The sequence below is a fragment of the Gekko japonicus genome, unplaced genomic scaffold (assembly GCF_001447785.1).
Source record: "Gekko japonicus isolate JY-2015 unplaced genomic scaffold, Gekko_japonicus_V1.1 scaffold1287, whole genome shotgun sequence".
Lineage (NCBI taxonomy): Eukaryota > Metazoa > Chordata > Lepidosauria > Squamata > Gekkonidae > Gekko > Gekko japonicus.
In genome coordinates, this window is record NW_015165862.1 from 293,349 (window position 1) to 311,298 (window position 17,950).

The 17,950-nt window shown below is 46.6% G+C and overlaps 1 protein-coding gene across 1 annotated transcript in view; it reads right to left on the bottom strand.

Moving 5' to 3' along the window:
- Positions 1-17,950, bottom strand: part of LOC107110446 (collagen alpha-1(V) chain) — a 291,309-nt gene that overhangs the window by 261,687 nt on the left and 11,672 nt on the right. Inside the window, exons 3-4 of the mRNA XM_015411231.1 lie at positions 8,761-8,974; positions 182-344 (exon numbers count right to left, since the gene is read on the bottom strand). Of these exons, the coding sequence (XP_015266717.1) occupies positions 182-344; positions 8,761-8,974 (377 nt within the window). The remainder of the gene's footprint in view (positions 1-181; positions 345-8,760; positions 8,975-17,950) is intronic.

Here is a 17,950-nt window from a genome sequence, read left to right on the forward strand (position 1 = left end):
GCCCAATACATCACCCACCCACACACACAACTATTCCACAGTGACTACCTGGATATGAGATATAAGCACACGAAAACTCATCCATTTCCACCAGGAGCATTCCAATACGAGAAGAAGCCTTCACTCCTTGTTACTGAGAAACTGGCAATGACCTTCCAGCCCCCAGCCCCCCAATCCTTACCTCAAAGACCTCTTCATCCAGGATCCTGGTTCCAAATACTATTATGCCATTGACATCAATGATAGGGTGGTCACTGCGGTCCAAGAACTTTGTGATTTTCTTTTTACAATCCAAAATCAAGGTGACATTCTTCCTGTGCACGCTGATAGCTATCCGATGCCACCTGGGAAATAACAAGGCCCATGAGAAGATTAAAAACAGACCCCAGACATTGCCATGGATAGGGCTGTGTGGATTCTACCCTCAAGCCCCACACGATCAGCACCCCATCTTGGCTCTCCCCCCTCCCGGGACCCAACAAGTCTTATGCCATCCATCTCCCTTTCTCCATTCTGTCTCACTGACCACCCTGAGGGGTAGGCTGGGCTGAGAGAGAGAGAGAGACTAGAGGCCATTATGGACTTCTGGAGGAAACAACGATCCACTGGCAGCCTCCCAGAGAACACCATCTCAGGCACTCCATCAGGAACACTGTCCGTAATAAGACCACCACACAGGATAATAATGACGTGATCAAACTTTACAACTTTGTCCTCACCAACAGGAGCACCAGCTTACCCTTCAGATTAATGGCATAGGCCATGACCCCGCACAATGCAAACCCATTCATATGATCAAACTTTACAACTTTGTCCTCACCAACAGGAGCACCAGCTTACCCTTCAGATTAATGGCATAGGCCATGACCCCGCACAATGCAAACCCATTCATGGCTAATTTGGAGCAACACCTCCTCTGCTCCTCTCCACCAGCACCTCTCCTGTGCTTGGGATGTTATCAATGACATTTTCATCATCTGGGCACTTGGGAATGAAGCTCTCAGGGAATTCCACCAGGACTTCAACAACTTTCATCCCACCAAAATGACCCTAGACCAAACCACACCACAGGTCCAGTTTCTGGACACCACCATGCAATGCAATGGGCACATAAGCAAAACTTTATACCCACAAACAGCTACACATATCTACGTGCTTCCAGTTGACATCCTGAACATACCACACCATCCACTGTCTACAGTCAAGCTTCACATTACAAACACAACCGGACAAATTCATATTTGAAGGACAGAGAACAGGTATTCTTGGTATTATCATCAGCCTAATAACAGCAGGGTACCTAGAAACAGCCAGCTACAAGACACAGACCCAAAAGAGAGAACAGCAGAACATCACTTGCAGTTTACCCACAGCCCTCTGCTCAAGCCAGCCCAGGGTTGCAGTCAGATGTGCCCTTTGGTGTGGAGGGGAAGCCAGCCTATTTCCCCCCCCCATTGAAATTGACACAGCATTGCTTCATCACACATCCTTTGTAGCTGCGGGCTCAGGTCATCACTGCCCGATCAAACGGGACATTTGGCTGAGTGGGGGGTGGGTGGGTTTGCCTTTTGTTTCCCATGTGCATAAATGAGGAATCGCACCTCCACACTGAGGGTTCCCCATGGAGTATGCGGTTATGCACATACTGCTAAGCGGGGAGGGCATCGAGTTGGGATGGAATGAGCAGACCATCTCGATGGCATGAGAGCGTGCTTGAGCGATCAGACAGGGGGAAATCCACCCAGAGCCCATTGGCAAGCCTTAGGGCCAGACTTTTCCCCGGTGTCTTTTAACTCCACTTCTGTGGTGGTGCAGCACGGGTTGCCAACGACTGTGGGACCTTTCCCAGATGTTGCTGTCTGATCGTGCCCTTTAGATCCACCAGGCATTCGCAGCTGGGTCAGATCTAAAGGCATGTTTGACCATGGCCCAGATGAGTCCCTACGCAAAGGACTTTACTGACTGTACTTTGACACACATCTCACATTTTCAGGTGGGGCAGCCATGTTGGTTTGAAGCAACAGACCAAAGTTTGAGTCCAGTGGCCCCTTTCACACTGAAAGAGTTTAATTCTGGGTGTAAGCTTTCGTGTACATGAAGTAACTACAGAAGTGTGCATGCACATCAAAGCTTGTACCCAGAACAGAACAAGCCACTTTGATTTTCTAAGATGCAGGGAGAGCTTTTGACACTTTGAATTGTGCTTTTATGTTTAAAGTTTTAGAAGACATGAACTTTGTTGAGAACTTCATAAAATGGGTAAAATTAATTTACACCTCACAGTCGGCAAAAATAATCATCAATGGAGATTTAACCAAACCATGTGAGATTCAAAAAGTAACACAACAAGGTTGCTCTCTGTCTCCTCTCTTGTTTACCTTAGTCCTTGAAATTCTGATTAGAAATATAAAACAGGATAAAAAGACTGATGGATTAAAGATTTAAAAAGATAATTACAAATTGAGAGTGTTTGCAGATGATCTGGTTTTAGTCTTGGAGGATTCTTTAAAAGGAGTTGACTTTTTGATGCCTAAACTAAAAGAATTTGGTGCACTTAAAAAGGTAAAGGTTCCCTTGCTCGAAAGCCAGTCGAATCCGACTCTAGGGTTGCGGTGCTCATCTCCGTTTCAAAGCCGAAGAGCCAGCGCTGTAATTGAGAGTGTTTGCAGATGATCTGGTTTTAGTCTTGGAGGACTCTTTAAAAGGAGTTGACTTTTTGATGCCTAAACTAAAAGAATTTGGTGCACTTAGCAGGCTTTAAAATTAACAAGCAGAAAACAAAGGTGTTAAAAATATGAATCCACAAGAACAAGCGGTGCTGATGAATAAAACAGGTTTTAAGGTAGAAAAGAAAGTAAAATATTTGGGAATTACATTGTCAAATATGAATTGTATGTTGTTTCAATTAATAACTATGTTAAGACTTGGAATGAAATTTTAAAAGATCTGCTCAGATGGGGAAATTGCATTTGTCATTATTGGGGAGAATATCTGTAATTAAGATGTTTTACCTAGAATGTTATCCCTGTTTCAGACAATACCAGTTTTGGTATCTGATGTACCATTTAAACAACGGCAGAAGGATATATCAACATTTTTGTGGCAAGGGGAAAAATATTACAAAATATTACAAATGTAAAAGAAAGAGGTGGTCTGGGGTTTCCTAACTTGAAAGTTTCTTTGCTGCTTTTAGTTTGGTATGGTTGAAAGAATGGTTGTTGTTGAGAAATAAAAGGTTATTGAAATTAAAAGGGCATGACTTAAGATTTGATTGGAATGCTTATCTATGGTACAATAAAGTCAAAGTTAATGTGGATTTCAAAAATCATTATATTATATATTAGACATGCCATTTGAGAATATGGAATAAATACAAGCCTAAATTGTGTCTGAAAACACCCCTGTGGATATCAATACAAGAAGCCTTTCTTTAGACAGGAAATGGTAGCTAAACAAAAGTGGTTATCATATGAGGGCAGAACTGCTCAATTCCTACTTTTCCTCAGTCTTCTTTTGTGAGGGAAACTGTGTTCAACATGGTAAAAACACAACACATGATGAGGGAAGGGAGTTGCGAGCTACGATCAGCACAGAGGTAGTACATTAACACCTAGTTTCTTTAAATGAAACTAATCCCTTGAAGCCAGATGAACTGCATCCAAGGGTACTAAAATAACTTGAAGATTTAATTTCTGAGCCTCTGTCCATTATTTTTGAGAATTCTTGGAGAACAGGTGAGGTGCCAGAAGACTGGAGGTAGGCAAATGTTAAGAAGGGGGAAAAGGAGGATCCGGGTAACTACCGACCCGTCAGCTTGATGTCTATACCTGGGAAAGTTTTAGAACAAAATCATCAAACAGACAGTCCTTGAGCTTCTAGAAAGGGTGGCTGTGATTACTAAGAGCCAGCATGGGTTTCTCAAAAACAAGTCATGTCAGACCAACCGTATCTCTTTCTTTCTTTTTTTTTGAGAAAGTTAGGGGAATGCTGTAGACATACCGGTAGTTTATCTTGATTTCAGTAAGGCTTTTGATAAGGTTCCACATAATATTCTTGTTGTCAAGTGGGTAAAATGTGGTTTGGAGCCTATGACTGTTAGGTGGATCTGTAACTGGTTGACAGATCGTACCCAAGGACTGCTTGTGAATGGTCCATAATCCTCTTGGAGAGGAGTGACAAGTGGAGTCCCTCAAGGATCTGTCCTGGGACCTGTTTTGTTCAACATCTTTATAAACGATTTGGATGAAGGAATGGAAGGAATACCTATTAAATTTCCAGGTGATGCTAAATTGGGAGGGGTAGCAAATACAGTAGAAAACAGAGTCAGGATACAGGATGATCTTGACAGGCTGGAAAACTAGGCTAAAAGAAATTTAATGAATTTCAGTGGGGATAAATGTAAAGTTCTGCACTTAGCTAGGAAAAATCAGATGCATAATTATAGGATGGGGAAGACTTGTCTTGGCAGTAGTATGTGCGAAAAGGATCTAGAGGTCTTAGTAGACCATACACTGAACATGAGCCAGCAGTGTGATGCGGTTGCTAAAAAGGCAAATGTGATTTTGGGCTGTATCAACAGAAATATAGTGTCCAGATTATGTGAAGTGACGGTATTGCTTTGCTCTGCTCTGGTTAGACCTCACCTAGAGTATGGTGTTCAGTTTTGGGCACCACAATTTAAGAAGGATATAGACAACCTGGAACATGTCCACAGGAGGGCAACAAAGATGGTGAGGGCTCTGGAGACCAAGTCCTATGAGGAAAGGTTGAAGGAGCTGGGTATGTTTAGCCTGGAGAGGAGACGACTGAGAGGTAATATGATAACCAAGTACTTGAAGGGCTGTCATATGGAGGATGGTACAGAGTTGTTTTCTGTTGCCCCAGAAGGTCGGACCAGAAGCAATGGGTTGAAATTAAATCAGAAGAGCTTTCAGCTAAACATTAGGAAGAACTTCCTGACAGTGAGGGCGGTTCCTTAGTGGAACAGGTTTCCTCAGGAGGTGGTTGGCCCTCCTTCTTTGGAGGTTTTCAAGCAGAGGCTAGATGGACATCTGACAGCAATGCAGATTCTGTAAACTTAGGCAGATCATGAAAGGGAGGGCAGGAAATGTTGCCTCAGTGCTTAGTTCTTGTGGCCTTTTTTTACATGCCCAGGGAAATGCTGATTGCCACTTTGGGGTTAGGAAGCAATTTTTCTGCAGGCCAGTTTGGCTAGAGATCCTGGAGGTGTTTTGTCATCTTATGGGCATGGAACTGTGGTCACTGGGGGTGTGGAGGGGGAGGAATTTGTGAATTTGTGATTAGATTACTCTAGAGGTCCCTTCCAAATCTATGATTCTATTATTAGATTTCCCACAAGGGGACTGTAAAATGAAAGCGAGGGAGAATTTGATATCACAAGGATATAGCTGTCAATGTTTTTTCTATGCACAATTACTAGAAATGTTTAGAGTTGACAAAAGGCTGTATGGCTTTGATCAATGTATTCAAGTATGAATAATGAACCTGTTATTGTTAAAATGTATAAACTCTTGCTGAAATTGAAGACAGAAAAAGAACAGGTGAAAGAATTTATGATAAAATGGTCAAAAAACTTGGACACAATATACTAATTGAGCAATGGGAAATTTTGTGGTCAAAGGAGAATTTTTATAAAATGATGCATTGGTGGTATATAGCACTAGATGAATTAGCCAAAATGTTTTAAAATGTTTCAAATAAATGCTGGAAATGTGAACACCAGGAATGGACATTCTATCATCTATGGTGGACATGTAACAAAGCTAAAAAAAATTTTGTTGCTGTTCAGTTACACAGTCGAGTCTGACTCTTCGCGACCCCATGGACCACATCACGCCAGGCCCTCCTGACTTCCGCTGTCCTCCGGAGTTTGTTCAATTCTATGTTCGTTGCATCGATAACACTGTCTAGCCATCTCATCCTTTGCCATCCCCTTCTTCTTTGACCTTCAGTCTTTCCCAGCGTCAGGATCTTCTCCACCGAGTGCTCCCTTCTCATTTGGTGGCCAAAGCATTTGAGCTTCAGCTTCAGGATCTGGCCTTCCAGGAAACAGTTAGGGTTGATTTCTTTTAGGACTGACTGATTTGATCTCCTTGCAGTCCAAGGGACTCTCAAGAGTCTTCTCCAGCACCACAGTTCAAAAGAATCTATTCTTCGGTGCTCAGCCTTCCTTATGGTAGAACTCTCACAGCCATACATTACTACTGGGAATACCATTACTTTGACCATACGGACTTTTGTTGGCAGGGTGATGTCTCTACTTTTTATTATGCTGTCTCGGTTTGCCATCGCTTTCCTCCCAAGGAGCAGGCATGTTTTACATCCAGAAAGGAACAGCAATGACACCAGATCAAATAGCACGTCCGACTGCAGCCTACAAGAAACTAGGTATTTATGTACTACTCCTATGCCGATCCTAGGCTGCAAACTCCCTTTCCTCATCATGTGTTCAGTTTTTGCCATGTTGAGCACTGTTTCCCTCACAAGAGAAGACTGAGGAAAAGTAGGAATTGAGCAGTTCTACCCTCTCTTCATCACCTGTTACAATTTCACTTTCCTGTCCCCACAATGGGCTACCATGTTCTTGCTCTTTTTCTTACTTTGAACATAAGAAAAGAACCATTTTCCATTGTTTTTAGCATCTCTTGCTAGCCTAAGCTCATACTGAGCTTTAGCTTTTCTAACACTCCCCCTACAAGCACTAGTTATTTGTTCATATTCATTTTTGGTTAAAGGCTTCAAAGCGGTAGGGAGCAGAACTGGATGGTTTAAATGGCTAGGATCCATTTAAAACCCTGCTTTCTGCTCTCCGATGCTTTTGTGAGGAGCAGAAAGCAGGGGTTTAGACTTAAAATGGCTCACAAACCTATACAAACTGGTTCAGTTCAGTTCATGTAGGTTCTTGGTTCAGTTCATGGTTCAGCCACAAAGCATGAACTGAACTGCAAAAATGCGGTTTGTGCCCATCCCCAATGTTCTCTCTCTGCACTTTTCTTGACTGTTCCAGGTTTACATAATTGCATCCTACCCTGTACTTCCCACAATTCATAGCTCTTTGGCTCTGCTGTGTTTCTTCATAAGTTCTGCCTCATGAGGACCTACATCTTAGGAAGAGGGCTCTAGTCCACAATAATGTATGTTGGAATTAAGTCTTATTAAGAGCCAGTTTGGTGTAGTGGTTAAGTGCATGGACTGTAATCTGGGAGAACCGGGTTTGATTTCCCCACTCCTCCACTTGCACCTGCTGGATGACCTTGGGCAAGCCATAGTTCTGATAAGAGCTGTCCTTGAAAAAGAGCAGTTTGTGTCAGAGTTCTCTCAGCCCCAACTACCTCACAGGATGTCTGTTGTGGAGAGGGGAAGGGAAAGGAGTTTGTCAGCCGCTCTGAGACTCCTTTGGGTAGTGAAGGGCGGGGTATAAATCCAATCTCTTCTTCTTCTTCTTCTTCTTCTACCTCACAGGGTGTCTGTTGTGGGGAGGGGAAGGGAAAGGAGTTTGTAAGCCCCTCTGAGACTCCTTTGGGTAGTGAAGGTCAGGGTATAAATCCAATCTATTATTATTATTACTAGCAGTAAAGCCCGTTGTGAAAGCAATACAACGGTGATGATGATGATGATGATGATACTAATATCCAGGTATTACAAGAAGGCCGCTTACTAGAAGCAGTGAGTGGAATTCTCAGAGTTCATTGCTCCAAAGATACAAACTACCAAGTTTGTACGGGCAACCCAGGTCAGACCACCTCCTCCCTTAACAGTTCTACTGCAGGGCATTATTCAACATGTGCAGTCACTGCAAAGCCATTGAAAAAGAGGCATCTGTGAGATTCTTGACCCTTGGAATGCAGGTCCTCTCCACAAGTCAGAAGCAGAGAATTTATTTATTTATTTATTTATCTTATATTCCACCCCACCCCACAAGTGGGCTCAGAGCAGGTCACAGCAAGTCATATATGAATGACTAGAACAATTAAAACAACAACAATTCATAGCTAACAAAAGAATTACTAGTCAGACCAAAGACGGAAGTTATTCCGGGAGATCAGGTGCCTTTCGAAGGAAACTAATTAAGATTATCATAAAATAGCAACTTTTTTGGCTGGTGGTGCTTGTTGTTCTCTCATGCAGGGCAAGTCAGAAAGGGCACTCTAGCACTGTAGCCGTACAAGCTACGTAATCAGTGCGAGGAGGGGAGGCCGGGATGCATCAGACGTCCGCCACCTCAGCCATAGGCCTGGTGGAACAACTCCATTTTACAGGCCCTGTGGAACTGTAATAAGTCCCCCACAGGCCCCTGATCTCCAGTGGAAGCATGTTCCACCAGGCCAGGGCCAGTCAAGCAGAAAGTCAAGCAGAGCAGAACAGGCAAAATAAGTAAAACAAGCAAACTCTCTGGATTTGCCATCCTTGGGTGCTCTCCTGAGCAAAAAGGCGGGCCACAAATCAAATAAATAACCTGCAGAATCCAGCTTTCCTTGGCACATCCTTGTTCAGAGGCAGTCTGCCTTCGACTGCCGAGAGGCTGGGTGGAGGCGACGGTCAGCAGGGCTGTGGTCTTTGCACCCTCCTAGTCAGCGTCCTACCACTGGCCGTTGTTGGGGCCGGGCTAGAAGGGACAACCAAGGTTTCACGTTCCCCAGATACCCTCCTGCCCAGGATGACTGGTTTGCTACCTTAATTCACAGCCCCACCACAGACACGCATGGCCCACGCAGCCCCCGTTCATGGGGACACACTTACTTGCCGTCAGAGAGGTTGATGCCTCGGAAGAGAGGGTAGTCCTCTGGGCTGGGCTTCCCTGTGTGGTCTTCGTAGAGGAACACAGGCGACCTGCCCATCTCCACACCCACCTGCTGGATGCCTTGTTCATTGTAAATGGAAATCAAGAAGGACTGGCTTCCTTTCTTTGCTTTTACAGTGGTTAGGATTGAGAAATCTTCAGGAAATGGAGATGCTGGAACCAAAAGGGGGGAGGAGAGGCTGGTTAGTTCTCTTTTTGCACCGTTACCAGGATTCCATCTACAGCCACAGTGCATCATAACATATCGATCTACCCTGCCACAAGACACGGAGACGTCCGACAGCTTAAGCTGTTTATCAGACTTAATAAAGGAGTTGATAAATTCATAGAAGCGGTGACTATTAATTGCTGTCAGTACGAAACTGCTGGGAGGGAAGGCGGCACGGTACAGACCAGCCTCATGGGATCTTAGAAGCGAAGCAGGGGGGCCAACCAGGAAGACGCCGCAGGGGGGAGCATGGCAAAGCCCCTCTGCTTCTCACTCGGCTTGGAACTGCTGAGAGCCAACATATGGGCCCACGGGCAAGGCTTCCACCTGGGGCCCCCATCTGAGCCTGATCCAAACCAAATATCATAACAAAGCTAATCTCTTGGCTCGTTGACACCATGAATTGATAGTCATAAGAGAATGGGCCTGTCTTCCCATCTGTCTGTCAGTTTCTATTCCGCCTTTCTCCCTGATGGGTCAGGAAACACCTGGTGATTTGGAGGGTGGATCTTAGCGAGGGCGGGGCTTGAGGAGGGGAGGGGCCTCTGCAGGGTACAGTGCCGTAGAGTCCACACTCCAAAGCAGCCATTTTCTCCAGGGGGGATTATTTTGGTCGTCTGGGGATTAACTGTAATAGCAGGAAATCTCCAGGTGCCACATGGAGGTTGGAAACCCTGAAATGGGACCCAAAGCCGCTCACACCATTCTCCTCTCCTCCACTGCATCTTCACAACAATCCTGTGAGGTAGGCTAGGCAGAGAGTGTGAGACTGACCCAAGGCCTCCCAGCAAGCTTCCATGGCAGAGTGGAGCTCTGAACCTGGGTGTCCCAGATCCTGGTCCAACATTTTAACCACAACACCACACTGACAGGCACGATTCAACGGGGAATAAAGCTAGGAGATTTGAAATTGGCTTCAGAATGATTGTGGGAGTTCCAGGGCCAAAACTCAAAGGCATGGGGAAACCCTGGCCCAGGAGAGACACAACATCACCATACCATACTCTTTGCCAGGGCTATTTTTGGGCAGGAACGCACAGGAACGGAGTTCCGGCTGGCTCCTGAGCTGGCCATGCCTAGCAGGAACTCATTAGCATAATAGGCCACACCCAACAGCAGGCACTCATTAGGATTGGCCTGACATGCAAAGAAGTTCCTGCTACAAAAAAAGCCCAGGGTTTTGACAACAAAGTAAACAGAATAAGAAGCAAAAGGTGGGTGTGGCTGGATGACCACACTTCTGGCAACATGGGGGCATGGCCTAATATGCTAATGAGCTGTGCTGTCAGGGGTGTGGCCTAATAGGCTAATGAGTTTCTGCTGTTGGGTGTGGCCTGTTATGCTAATGAGTTTTTCTACAAAAAAAGCCCTGCTCTTTGCAATAGAAGCTAAGGTTTGAGGTAGGCATAACTCATCAGAAAACAATGCTAAATGTTTGGAAACTGGCCACCAACCCCAGAATGACGATGGAAGCTGCAGTGCCAAAAAATGAAGGGAACTGGAACACCCTGAACCAGGTTATCTTCACAATACACAGCAAGCAATAAGAGAGCTTTTAAGCAAGCTGTCATGTGTCTCTAATACTCATAATCCCCAGCCTGCCATGGAAGGTTGCTGGGTAATACACTCTCAGACAGACCTACCTCACAGGGTTGTTGTGAGGATAAAATGGAGAACAGGAGAACAATGCAGCTTTAGATCACCATTGGGAAGAAAGACTGGGTATGGTATAAACAGGTTGCTTACCTGTAACTGATGATCTTCGAGTGGTCATCTGTGCAGTCAAACACATGGGTTCTGCGCCTGTGCTCGAATCCGACCTCGGAGAACTACAAGAGCTAGCCTCTGAATTTTGGCGTGCTTCCTTCCCGCGCTCTGGGGAGCAGACACCCTCTGCGCATGTCTGGAGCGAGGAAGGAAATGCCCTCCCACTCAGTTTCTTCCAACCGCCGCTAGCAAGTCCCAAAAGGAGAGAGAGAAGTTAGCCATTGAGAGATGCCAGCGGTGGGGAAGGCTGGGTGGGCGTGTGGGACTGCACAGATGACCACTCGAAGATCATCAGTTACAGGTAAGCAACCTGTTTATCTTCTTTGTGGTCTCTGTGCCGTCCCACACATGGGTGTTTAGCAGGCTTAACAGACAGGATGGCGGGTGCAGGCATCTCCATACTGGAGAGAGAGAACATACCACACATAAGGCAAAAAAGGTGCGTGCGGAGCATATAAACAGGCAGCCTACCTGATTGAAGAGGAACACCAGCCATCACTGGAAGATGGATCAGAGTACCGACTGGCCAAAGGACGCATCACGGCGTGCCCAAATGTCAAGGGCATAGTGCGTCACAAAGGTCGTCTGCGAGGGCCACGTAGCGGCAGCGCAGATGTCCTCTAGAGGGACTCCCTCAAGGAAAGCTGAAGACGCAGAAACAGCTCCAGTGGAATAAGCTTTCAGCATGACCGGCAAAGGTTGCTTGGCCAGCTCATAACGAATGTCGGTGGAATAGATGCAGGCTTGTCCCATGATTGTCATAGGACATCGAGGTGGACTGGGAGCATTGGGAGCAAGGAGGCTGGTGGGAGATCTGACTGCACCAGCTTGTGAACCAAGTCTGTGACTGTAGGAGCATCATTGGTGAGTTGGGTATTCAATGCAGTGGCCATGCAAGTGACCAGTTCAAGATAGGCTTTGGAACCCTCCGAGGGGGAGAGAGAACCGGGCTTAACTGTCTGAGTCCAGAGAAGTGCGGAGCGAGTTGTCCACTTCCAAATCCGACCCTTTGTACCCGACGTCTGACGGTTCCGAGGCTGAAGACTGGAAACTGAGGGTATCGGTTGGTGCAGTCGGTGCTCAGCCGGGAGGGGTCCACCGGGGTGTTGACTAGGGGTCCCAGGGGGACAGAGACTGTGGCTGTAGGGTGAGCCGACGGAGGTTTGATGACAATGGGAGCATCCAGCGAGCCAAAGATTAAAGGCCGTTGGTCCCGGGGAAGGTGAACGAAAGTCTTCTGACGAGTATGGCAAATAAGGACGTGTGCAGCGATCTCCGTCTTGGTATGAAGCACAGAATGGGGATCTATCGTGCTCTCGAAGTGACTGAGGTTGGCATTCCCGTGGGGAAGGGGATCGTGAGTCCGACGAATAACGGAAGTACCCCTGGTAAGGAACCGCGTAGGAAGCTGGAGCATAATGGAAGCGGTGCCAGGTTATGGATCGGGATCGACTTCGACGGAATCGACATTGCGGGGACATCCTCAGCATCTCCACAGGCTGTAAGGTTGTGTCCCAATGAGCCGTCTCGGCTTTGAGGAAGTCTGATGGCGGGTAGTTGCACAATGATGGGGATCGAGATGGAATGTGCACCACCTGAGTAAGAGGGGCTGCTACGGTGGACAGAGTTGATGACAGCATGGCCGCAGTACTGGTCTGCATGTCCACAGGCGTAGAGTCCAACGGTTGCACAGAGGCCGGGGTCGACTTCGAAACCGTGGCAGGTGTCGGTACCGACCGGTCCTTTGACTTGTGCGACTTCTTCCGTTTCGGTGCATCCAGAGACGAAGCTGAGAGTCCCTTGGACTGTTTGTTGGACTTACGTTTTGGAGGCCCCGAGGCCGAAGATGCTGTCAACCGAATCTCCCCTTGGAGTTGGGGGAGGCGGCGAGGCTCTGAAGCTGGAAGACTGGGACATCACCGGACACAGGGAGGCCTCCAAAAGGCTTCTTCTCTTCAGTCTCTCAGCTTGGTTCTTTCAAGCCTGTTTCGTAAAGTTGCTGCAGTGGGCACAAGAGTCTGGTTTGTGGGTTTCGCCCGGACAGAAAAGACATAGGGAGTGCCTGTCGGTGGTGGGGATTACACCCTCACAATTTCTGCAGCATTTGAAGCGAGTCTTCCCTTCCATGCGCCAGCAGGGGCCAGGGGAAGGAAGGGGGGGGATGCCGATGGGTGGCACAAACTCACAGAAAGATAGAAAAGGCTTTTTCTTATTATTATTATTTGTAAAGATGAATGCAACAGACGAAGACAAACAAGCTGAAAAAATGACGAAGAGACGAGGAGGAAAAGGGCCTGTGAGGCAGCTCAGCAGAGAGATGCAACAAGGTAGGTCTGACCAGTGCGGTGGTCGAAAAGAAACTGAGTGGGAGGGCATTTGCTCCCTTGCTCCAGACATGCGCAGTGGGTGTCTGCTCCCCAGAGCATGGGAAGGAAGCACGCCAAAATTCAGAGGCTAGCTCTTGTAGTTCTCCGAGGTCGGGTTCAAGCGCAGGCACAGAACCCATGTGTGGAACTGCACAGAGACCACAAAGAAGATCCTATATATATCCTTACATATTGGCTACTTCCAGCTCTCCCATTTGCTGTGCAGTCCGCTCCATCAGCCATTGGCCCATCAACCACCACTCAAGAGTAGTGTGCCATTGGCTGGGGGCTGGGTCCGCTCCTCTCCCCCGCCCACGGCCAGCCTGGACGCTCTTCCCTCACAGAATAAACAATCCTCCTCAAACCCCACCCTCTCCAGTCTCTATCTCTCAAATCTCCAGTAATTTCCCAACCTGGAGGTGGCAACCCTATTTCCTTTCCAGCCAACCATCAAAATACCGTTATCTGCTCCTCTGACTTCAGGTTTCCATCACCTCCCACCTGCCTGTAGCCTCTACCTAGGAAAAATACAGTCTTTCTCCACAGTGGTGACGAATGCAGCTCACATATTCTTCTCTCCCCCTTTTGATTTGCACAACAACCCTGTGAGGTAGGTTAGGCTGAAAGTCTGTGAGTGGTCTGAAACCACTCAATAAGCTTCCACAGGAAGAACCTGGGTCTGGAAGACCCTGCTCTGAAGCGCTAACTGCTACGTCAAACTGGCTGTCTTGGGGGGACCACCTCAGCAGGGTATAATGACACAGACCACACCATCTTCTCCAGGGGAACTGATCTACCCCTCTGACTTCAGCTTTCCATCTCCTCCACACACACCTGGAGCCTCTACCTAGGAAAACCACAGTCTTTTCTCCTCAGCAGGGACCCAAGGAAAAGGAAAGCGACCTCAGCAAGCTATAATGACACACAGTCCATCCTGCAGGGCACCCACCCAGAGCCTCTTTCTAGAGCTCATTGTATTTATTTCCACAATGGGCCTTATTCCTAGTTTGCTATATATCTAATTTTTAATGATATTTAAAGGATTACATCATTTGGCATATAGGAAAGTAGCCCTTACAAAGGGCTATTAGATCTTCCACCAGCAAAATTATAATGATAGTAACTGGAAGTTCTAACTTCTGGTCCACATACATAACAACTAAAACAGTATGTTCCATTACCAAGCATGTGAAGGGTATACAGCGGAGGGGGAAGCATCTTTTTGCTACTTTGTTAGATCATGGGGAAATGTTGACTCCCTCTCCCCTTCTGTTAATAATACGAGGTTGGGAAGGAAGGACAATTATGGAAGTGACTCCTGTCACAGGAAGGCAGATCTTGGCTCTGAGTGGCCCTCCTAATGGCTGCCCCCTGCCCTCTTTTTCCTGTAAGTAACCCTTGAGGAGCTTTTATTCAATTTGTCTAAAGAAGTGTGTTTTGCACACGAAAGCTTATACAGTGAATAAAACTTTATTGGTCTTAAAGGTGCAGCAAACTTTGTTCTGCTGCTTCAGACCAACACGGCTGTCCACCTGAATTTTAGCATGATCTGTTAGGCAAATTTGCTTCAGTCTTGGAGAAGGGGAAATCTAGTCCATAGCGGAGTCCCTTTTACTGCGCTCAGATTTCCCTGCAACCCTACTGCCTGCAGCCAGAAATGCATAAAAATAAATGGAAAGACGTTCAACTGGATGCAGCATGAGACTGGCTTCAAGGGCCTTCCAGATCACTTGGTCCCCCCAATTTCCCCCCCTCCACCTGTCAGTAGCCCTAGAAAGACCCTTGTTGGAATTGCCATGTTAGTTATGACTTAACAACACTATGTGGGTGTGTGTGGGTGTGTGAACTGCCATCAAGCTGCTTTCAACTTGTGGCCATCCTATGAATCGATGTTTTCCAAATTGCCCTCTCATTAACAGCCTTGCTCTGGTCTTGCCAACGGAGGGCCGTGGCTTCCTTGACCGGGTCCATCCATCGCATGTTGGGTCTTCCTCGTTTCCTGCTGCCTTCTGCTTTTCATAACATTTTTGTCTTACATAACTGCTAATAGCCCTTAAAGGAATCTCCTTACCAGATTCTGTGGACAGGATTAAGGAAGAAGAGAAGAAGAAGAAGAGATTGGATTTATACCCTGCCCTTCACTACCCGAAGGAGTCTCAGAGCGGCTTTCCCTTCCCCTCACCACATCAGACACCCTGTGAGGTAGGTGGGGCTGAGAGAGCTTTTTCGAGGACTGCTCTTGACAGCACAGCTCTGAGAGAACTTGTGACTGACCCAAGGTCACACCAGCAGCTGCATGTGGAAGAATGGGGAATAAAACCTGGTTCTCTCAGATTAGAGTCCGCGGTCCTAACCACTACACCAAACAAAAAGGGTCAGACCACCCCCATTGTCCACCGAGGGTGTCCTGGCAAGTAATGGCCCCACCATAAGTAGCAGCCCCTGATGTGTAAAATGGCAGCTGGTGACATTTTCCCAAGACAGGTTCCACTTGCATCTTTTCAGTGTGTCAGGCTGCTGCTCAAGGCACAGGGGCAAAGCTAGCAAGAAAAGGCAGGCGTTTCCCAACCCCTGCTTGGCAGATATTGGGGGGACTGGAAGGGTCCTATTGGAAGCATCCCTTTAGGTGCAAAGAGAACCCCCATTTCCAGGCACATCACCGACCTCCTGCAGAACTAACTGCTAATGCTAAGCTAGGTGAGGCCAATATGTTTGCATTCAGTGGCCTGGGTTGCAGGTCTGACTACAAGATCCAGTTGCCTAAATACAACACAAAAGCAGAGAGGCACCCAAGTATTGGTCCCCCTCCCAAAAAGCATCACTGAGATAATCAGGAAGAAAGCTGTGTGGCACCTTAAAAAGATTTATCATGGAAGCAGCTTTCCTGGACAAAGGCTCCCTCGACTCTGACGAAGCGCACTCTTACCCCTGGAAGCCTTTGCCACAGCCAGTTGCTCTTTAACATAGGCTCCTGTGGTGGGCCCATGAGGGGAGGGGGGCTTTTCAGTGGCAGCCCCACCATTACAGAAGAGCCTCCCCAGGGAGGTGCACCTGCCCCCCCCCCGTCGATCTTCGAGAACCAGCTGAAGACAGTTTTATTTAGGATTGCATTTGATTGATTTCACTTTTATTTATTGACAATTCTACTTGGAGTTTTTAAATTGTGGCCTTTTGTGACTTTTAAAAATAATTGCTGCTTTATGTTTTTTTATTGTTGTATTTATATCACCTTGAGTTCTGCAAGTGAGAAAGGCAGCTAATAAATATTTTAAGTAAGTACATGTCATGATCTGGGCTGTGCCAGTAGAGGCCTACTAGGCCCAAGGAGCCTGGCTAGCAGTAGGTAAGGCTGGGCCTACAACTCCCAGAAAGCCCCTGGGAGGTTTTGGAGCCAAAATGGACCAACAGGAAAAGAGGAGGGCTGGGAATAAAAGTTCTGGAGCAGCAGGAAGAGCTGTTCTTTCTTCCAGAGGGCAGAGCTGGAAGAAAGGCTGCTGCAGGGGAAAAACCCTGATCCTGGGGGAAGGGTGAGTAGTGTAAGGCCACTTGAGATAGTGAGCTAGGGAAAGTATATTTAGACGCGTCAGGGCATTTGATTTCTTTTCTTTTCACCCACTTACTGTTATTATTCTGCACCTTGTTGTTTGACCTCCTATAAAATAAACCTTTTCCTTGTTTCACTCTGCCTGGTCCTCACGCCTGTTATTCGGCCAAAAGGGAGGTCTGAAGGTCTTGGGAGGGTTTATTTTTCATTTGTCTTTTAGGAAGACAACCAGCCTGATCTTGATGTATAATTTGCAGTAGAATTTTCTTTAATCTTGATGCCAGTATACTTGCGAATATTTTATAATCTGCGTTTAATAAAGAAATCGGTCTATAGTTTTTGATTTCTTTTTCATCTGAGTCTTGCTTATGTATTAGAAAGATGATTGCTCCTTTCCATGACTTTGGTATCTTTCTGTTGGCCCATATATTATTACACAAGTCCTTGAAATACAATTGTAGTTGATCTTCAAAAGTAAGATAAAATTCTATTGGAAGACCATCCGGGCCTAGTGACTGATCCTGCCTTTCTGCATAGCACAGTTCATTATTTGAGAACTCTAGAAGTTTAGCCTTGTATGTGTGATGAACAATTTTTTTTTAAAAAATGAAAAAGTAATTTGTGTACTGTTTTGATAAACTGAAGGCTGACTTTCATTCCACAGATAAAGATACATTATGCTGCAGTGTTAATTAACCTTTTTGAACTTGGTGCCCTTTGAAACTTAGGCCCCTTTGCCCTGACACTTAACTCTGGAGATTCTGAACAGTCATACCTTAAAACTTGACTTCAGATTTGTGTGGTTGCCCTCTCTGCACCATCCTCCAGCCCCACCCCCCGGTTTATTTATTGTCGTTTCTGCATAATCCAAGGGAAGCCATGGAAAAGCTGAGACCGCAGTTGAATGGTGTCCTAGCTTCAGTGTCTGGGCAGATGGAAGGTGAAGAGAGAACAGACTTCAAGCTGTTCAAGCAGAGAGTGCATGAGAGAGTGGGCTTCACCAAGGAAGGGGCCCGGAAGCGCTTCAGAGAAATCAGACTTGAAGGGAAGGAGTCCTACTCACAGTTAATACACAGACTGGGGAAAGCCTATGACTTGTGGGTGGAGGTCCCTGATGCCAAGACCCTGGCTGATGTCAGGGCCCTGATGTGCATTGATCAGTTCCTGACTCTTCTTCCTGAGTACATTAGGTGCCCCCTGGTGGACAAGAGCCCTAATACCCTCCAAGAGGCAGGACAGTGGGC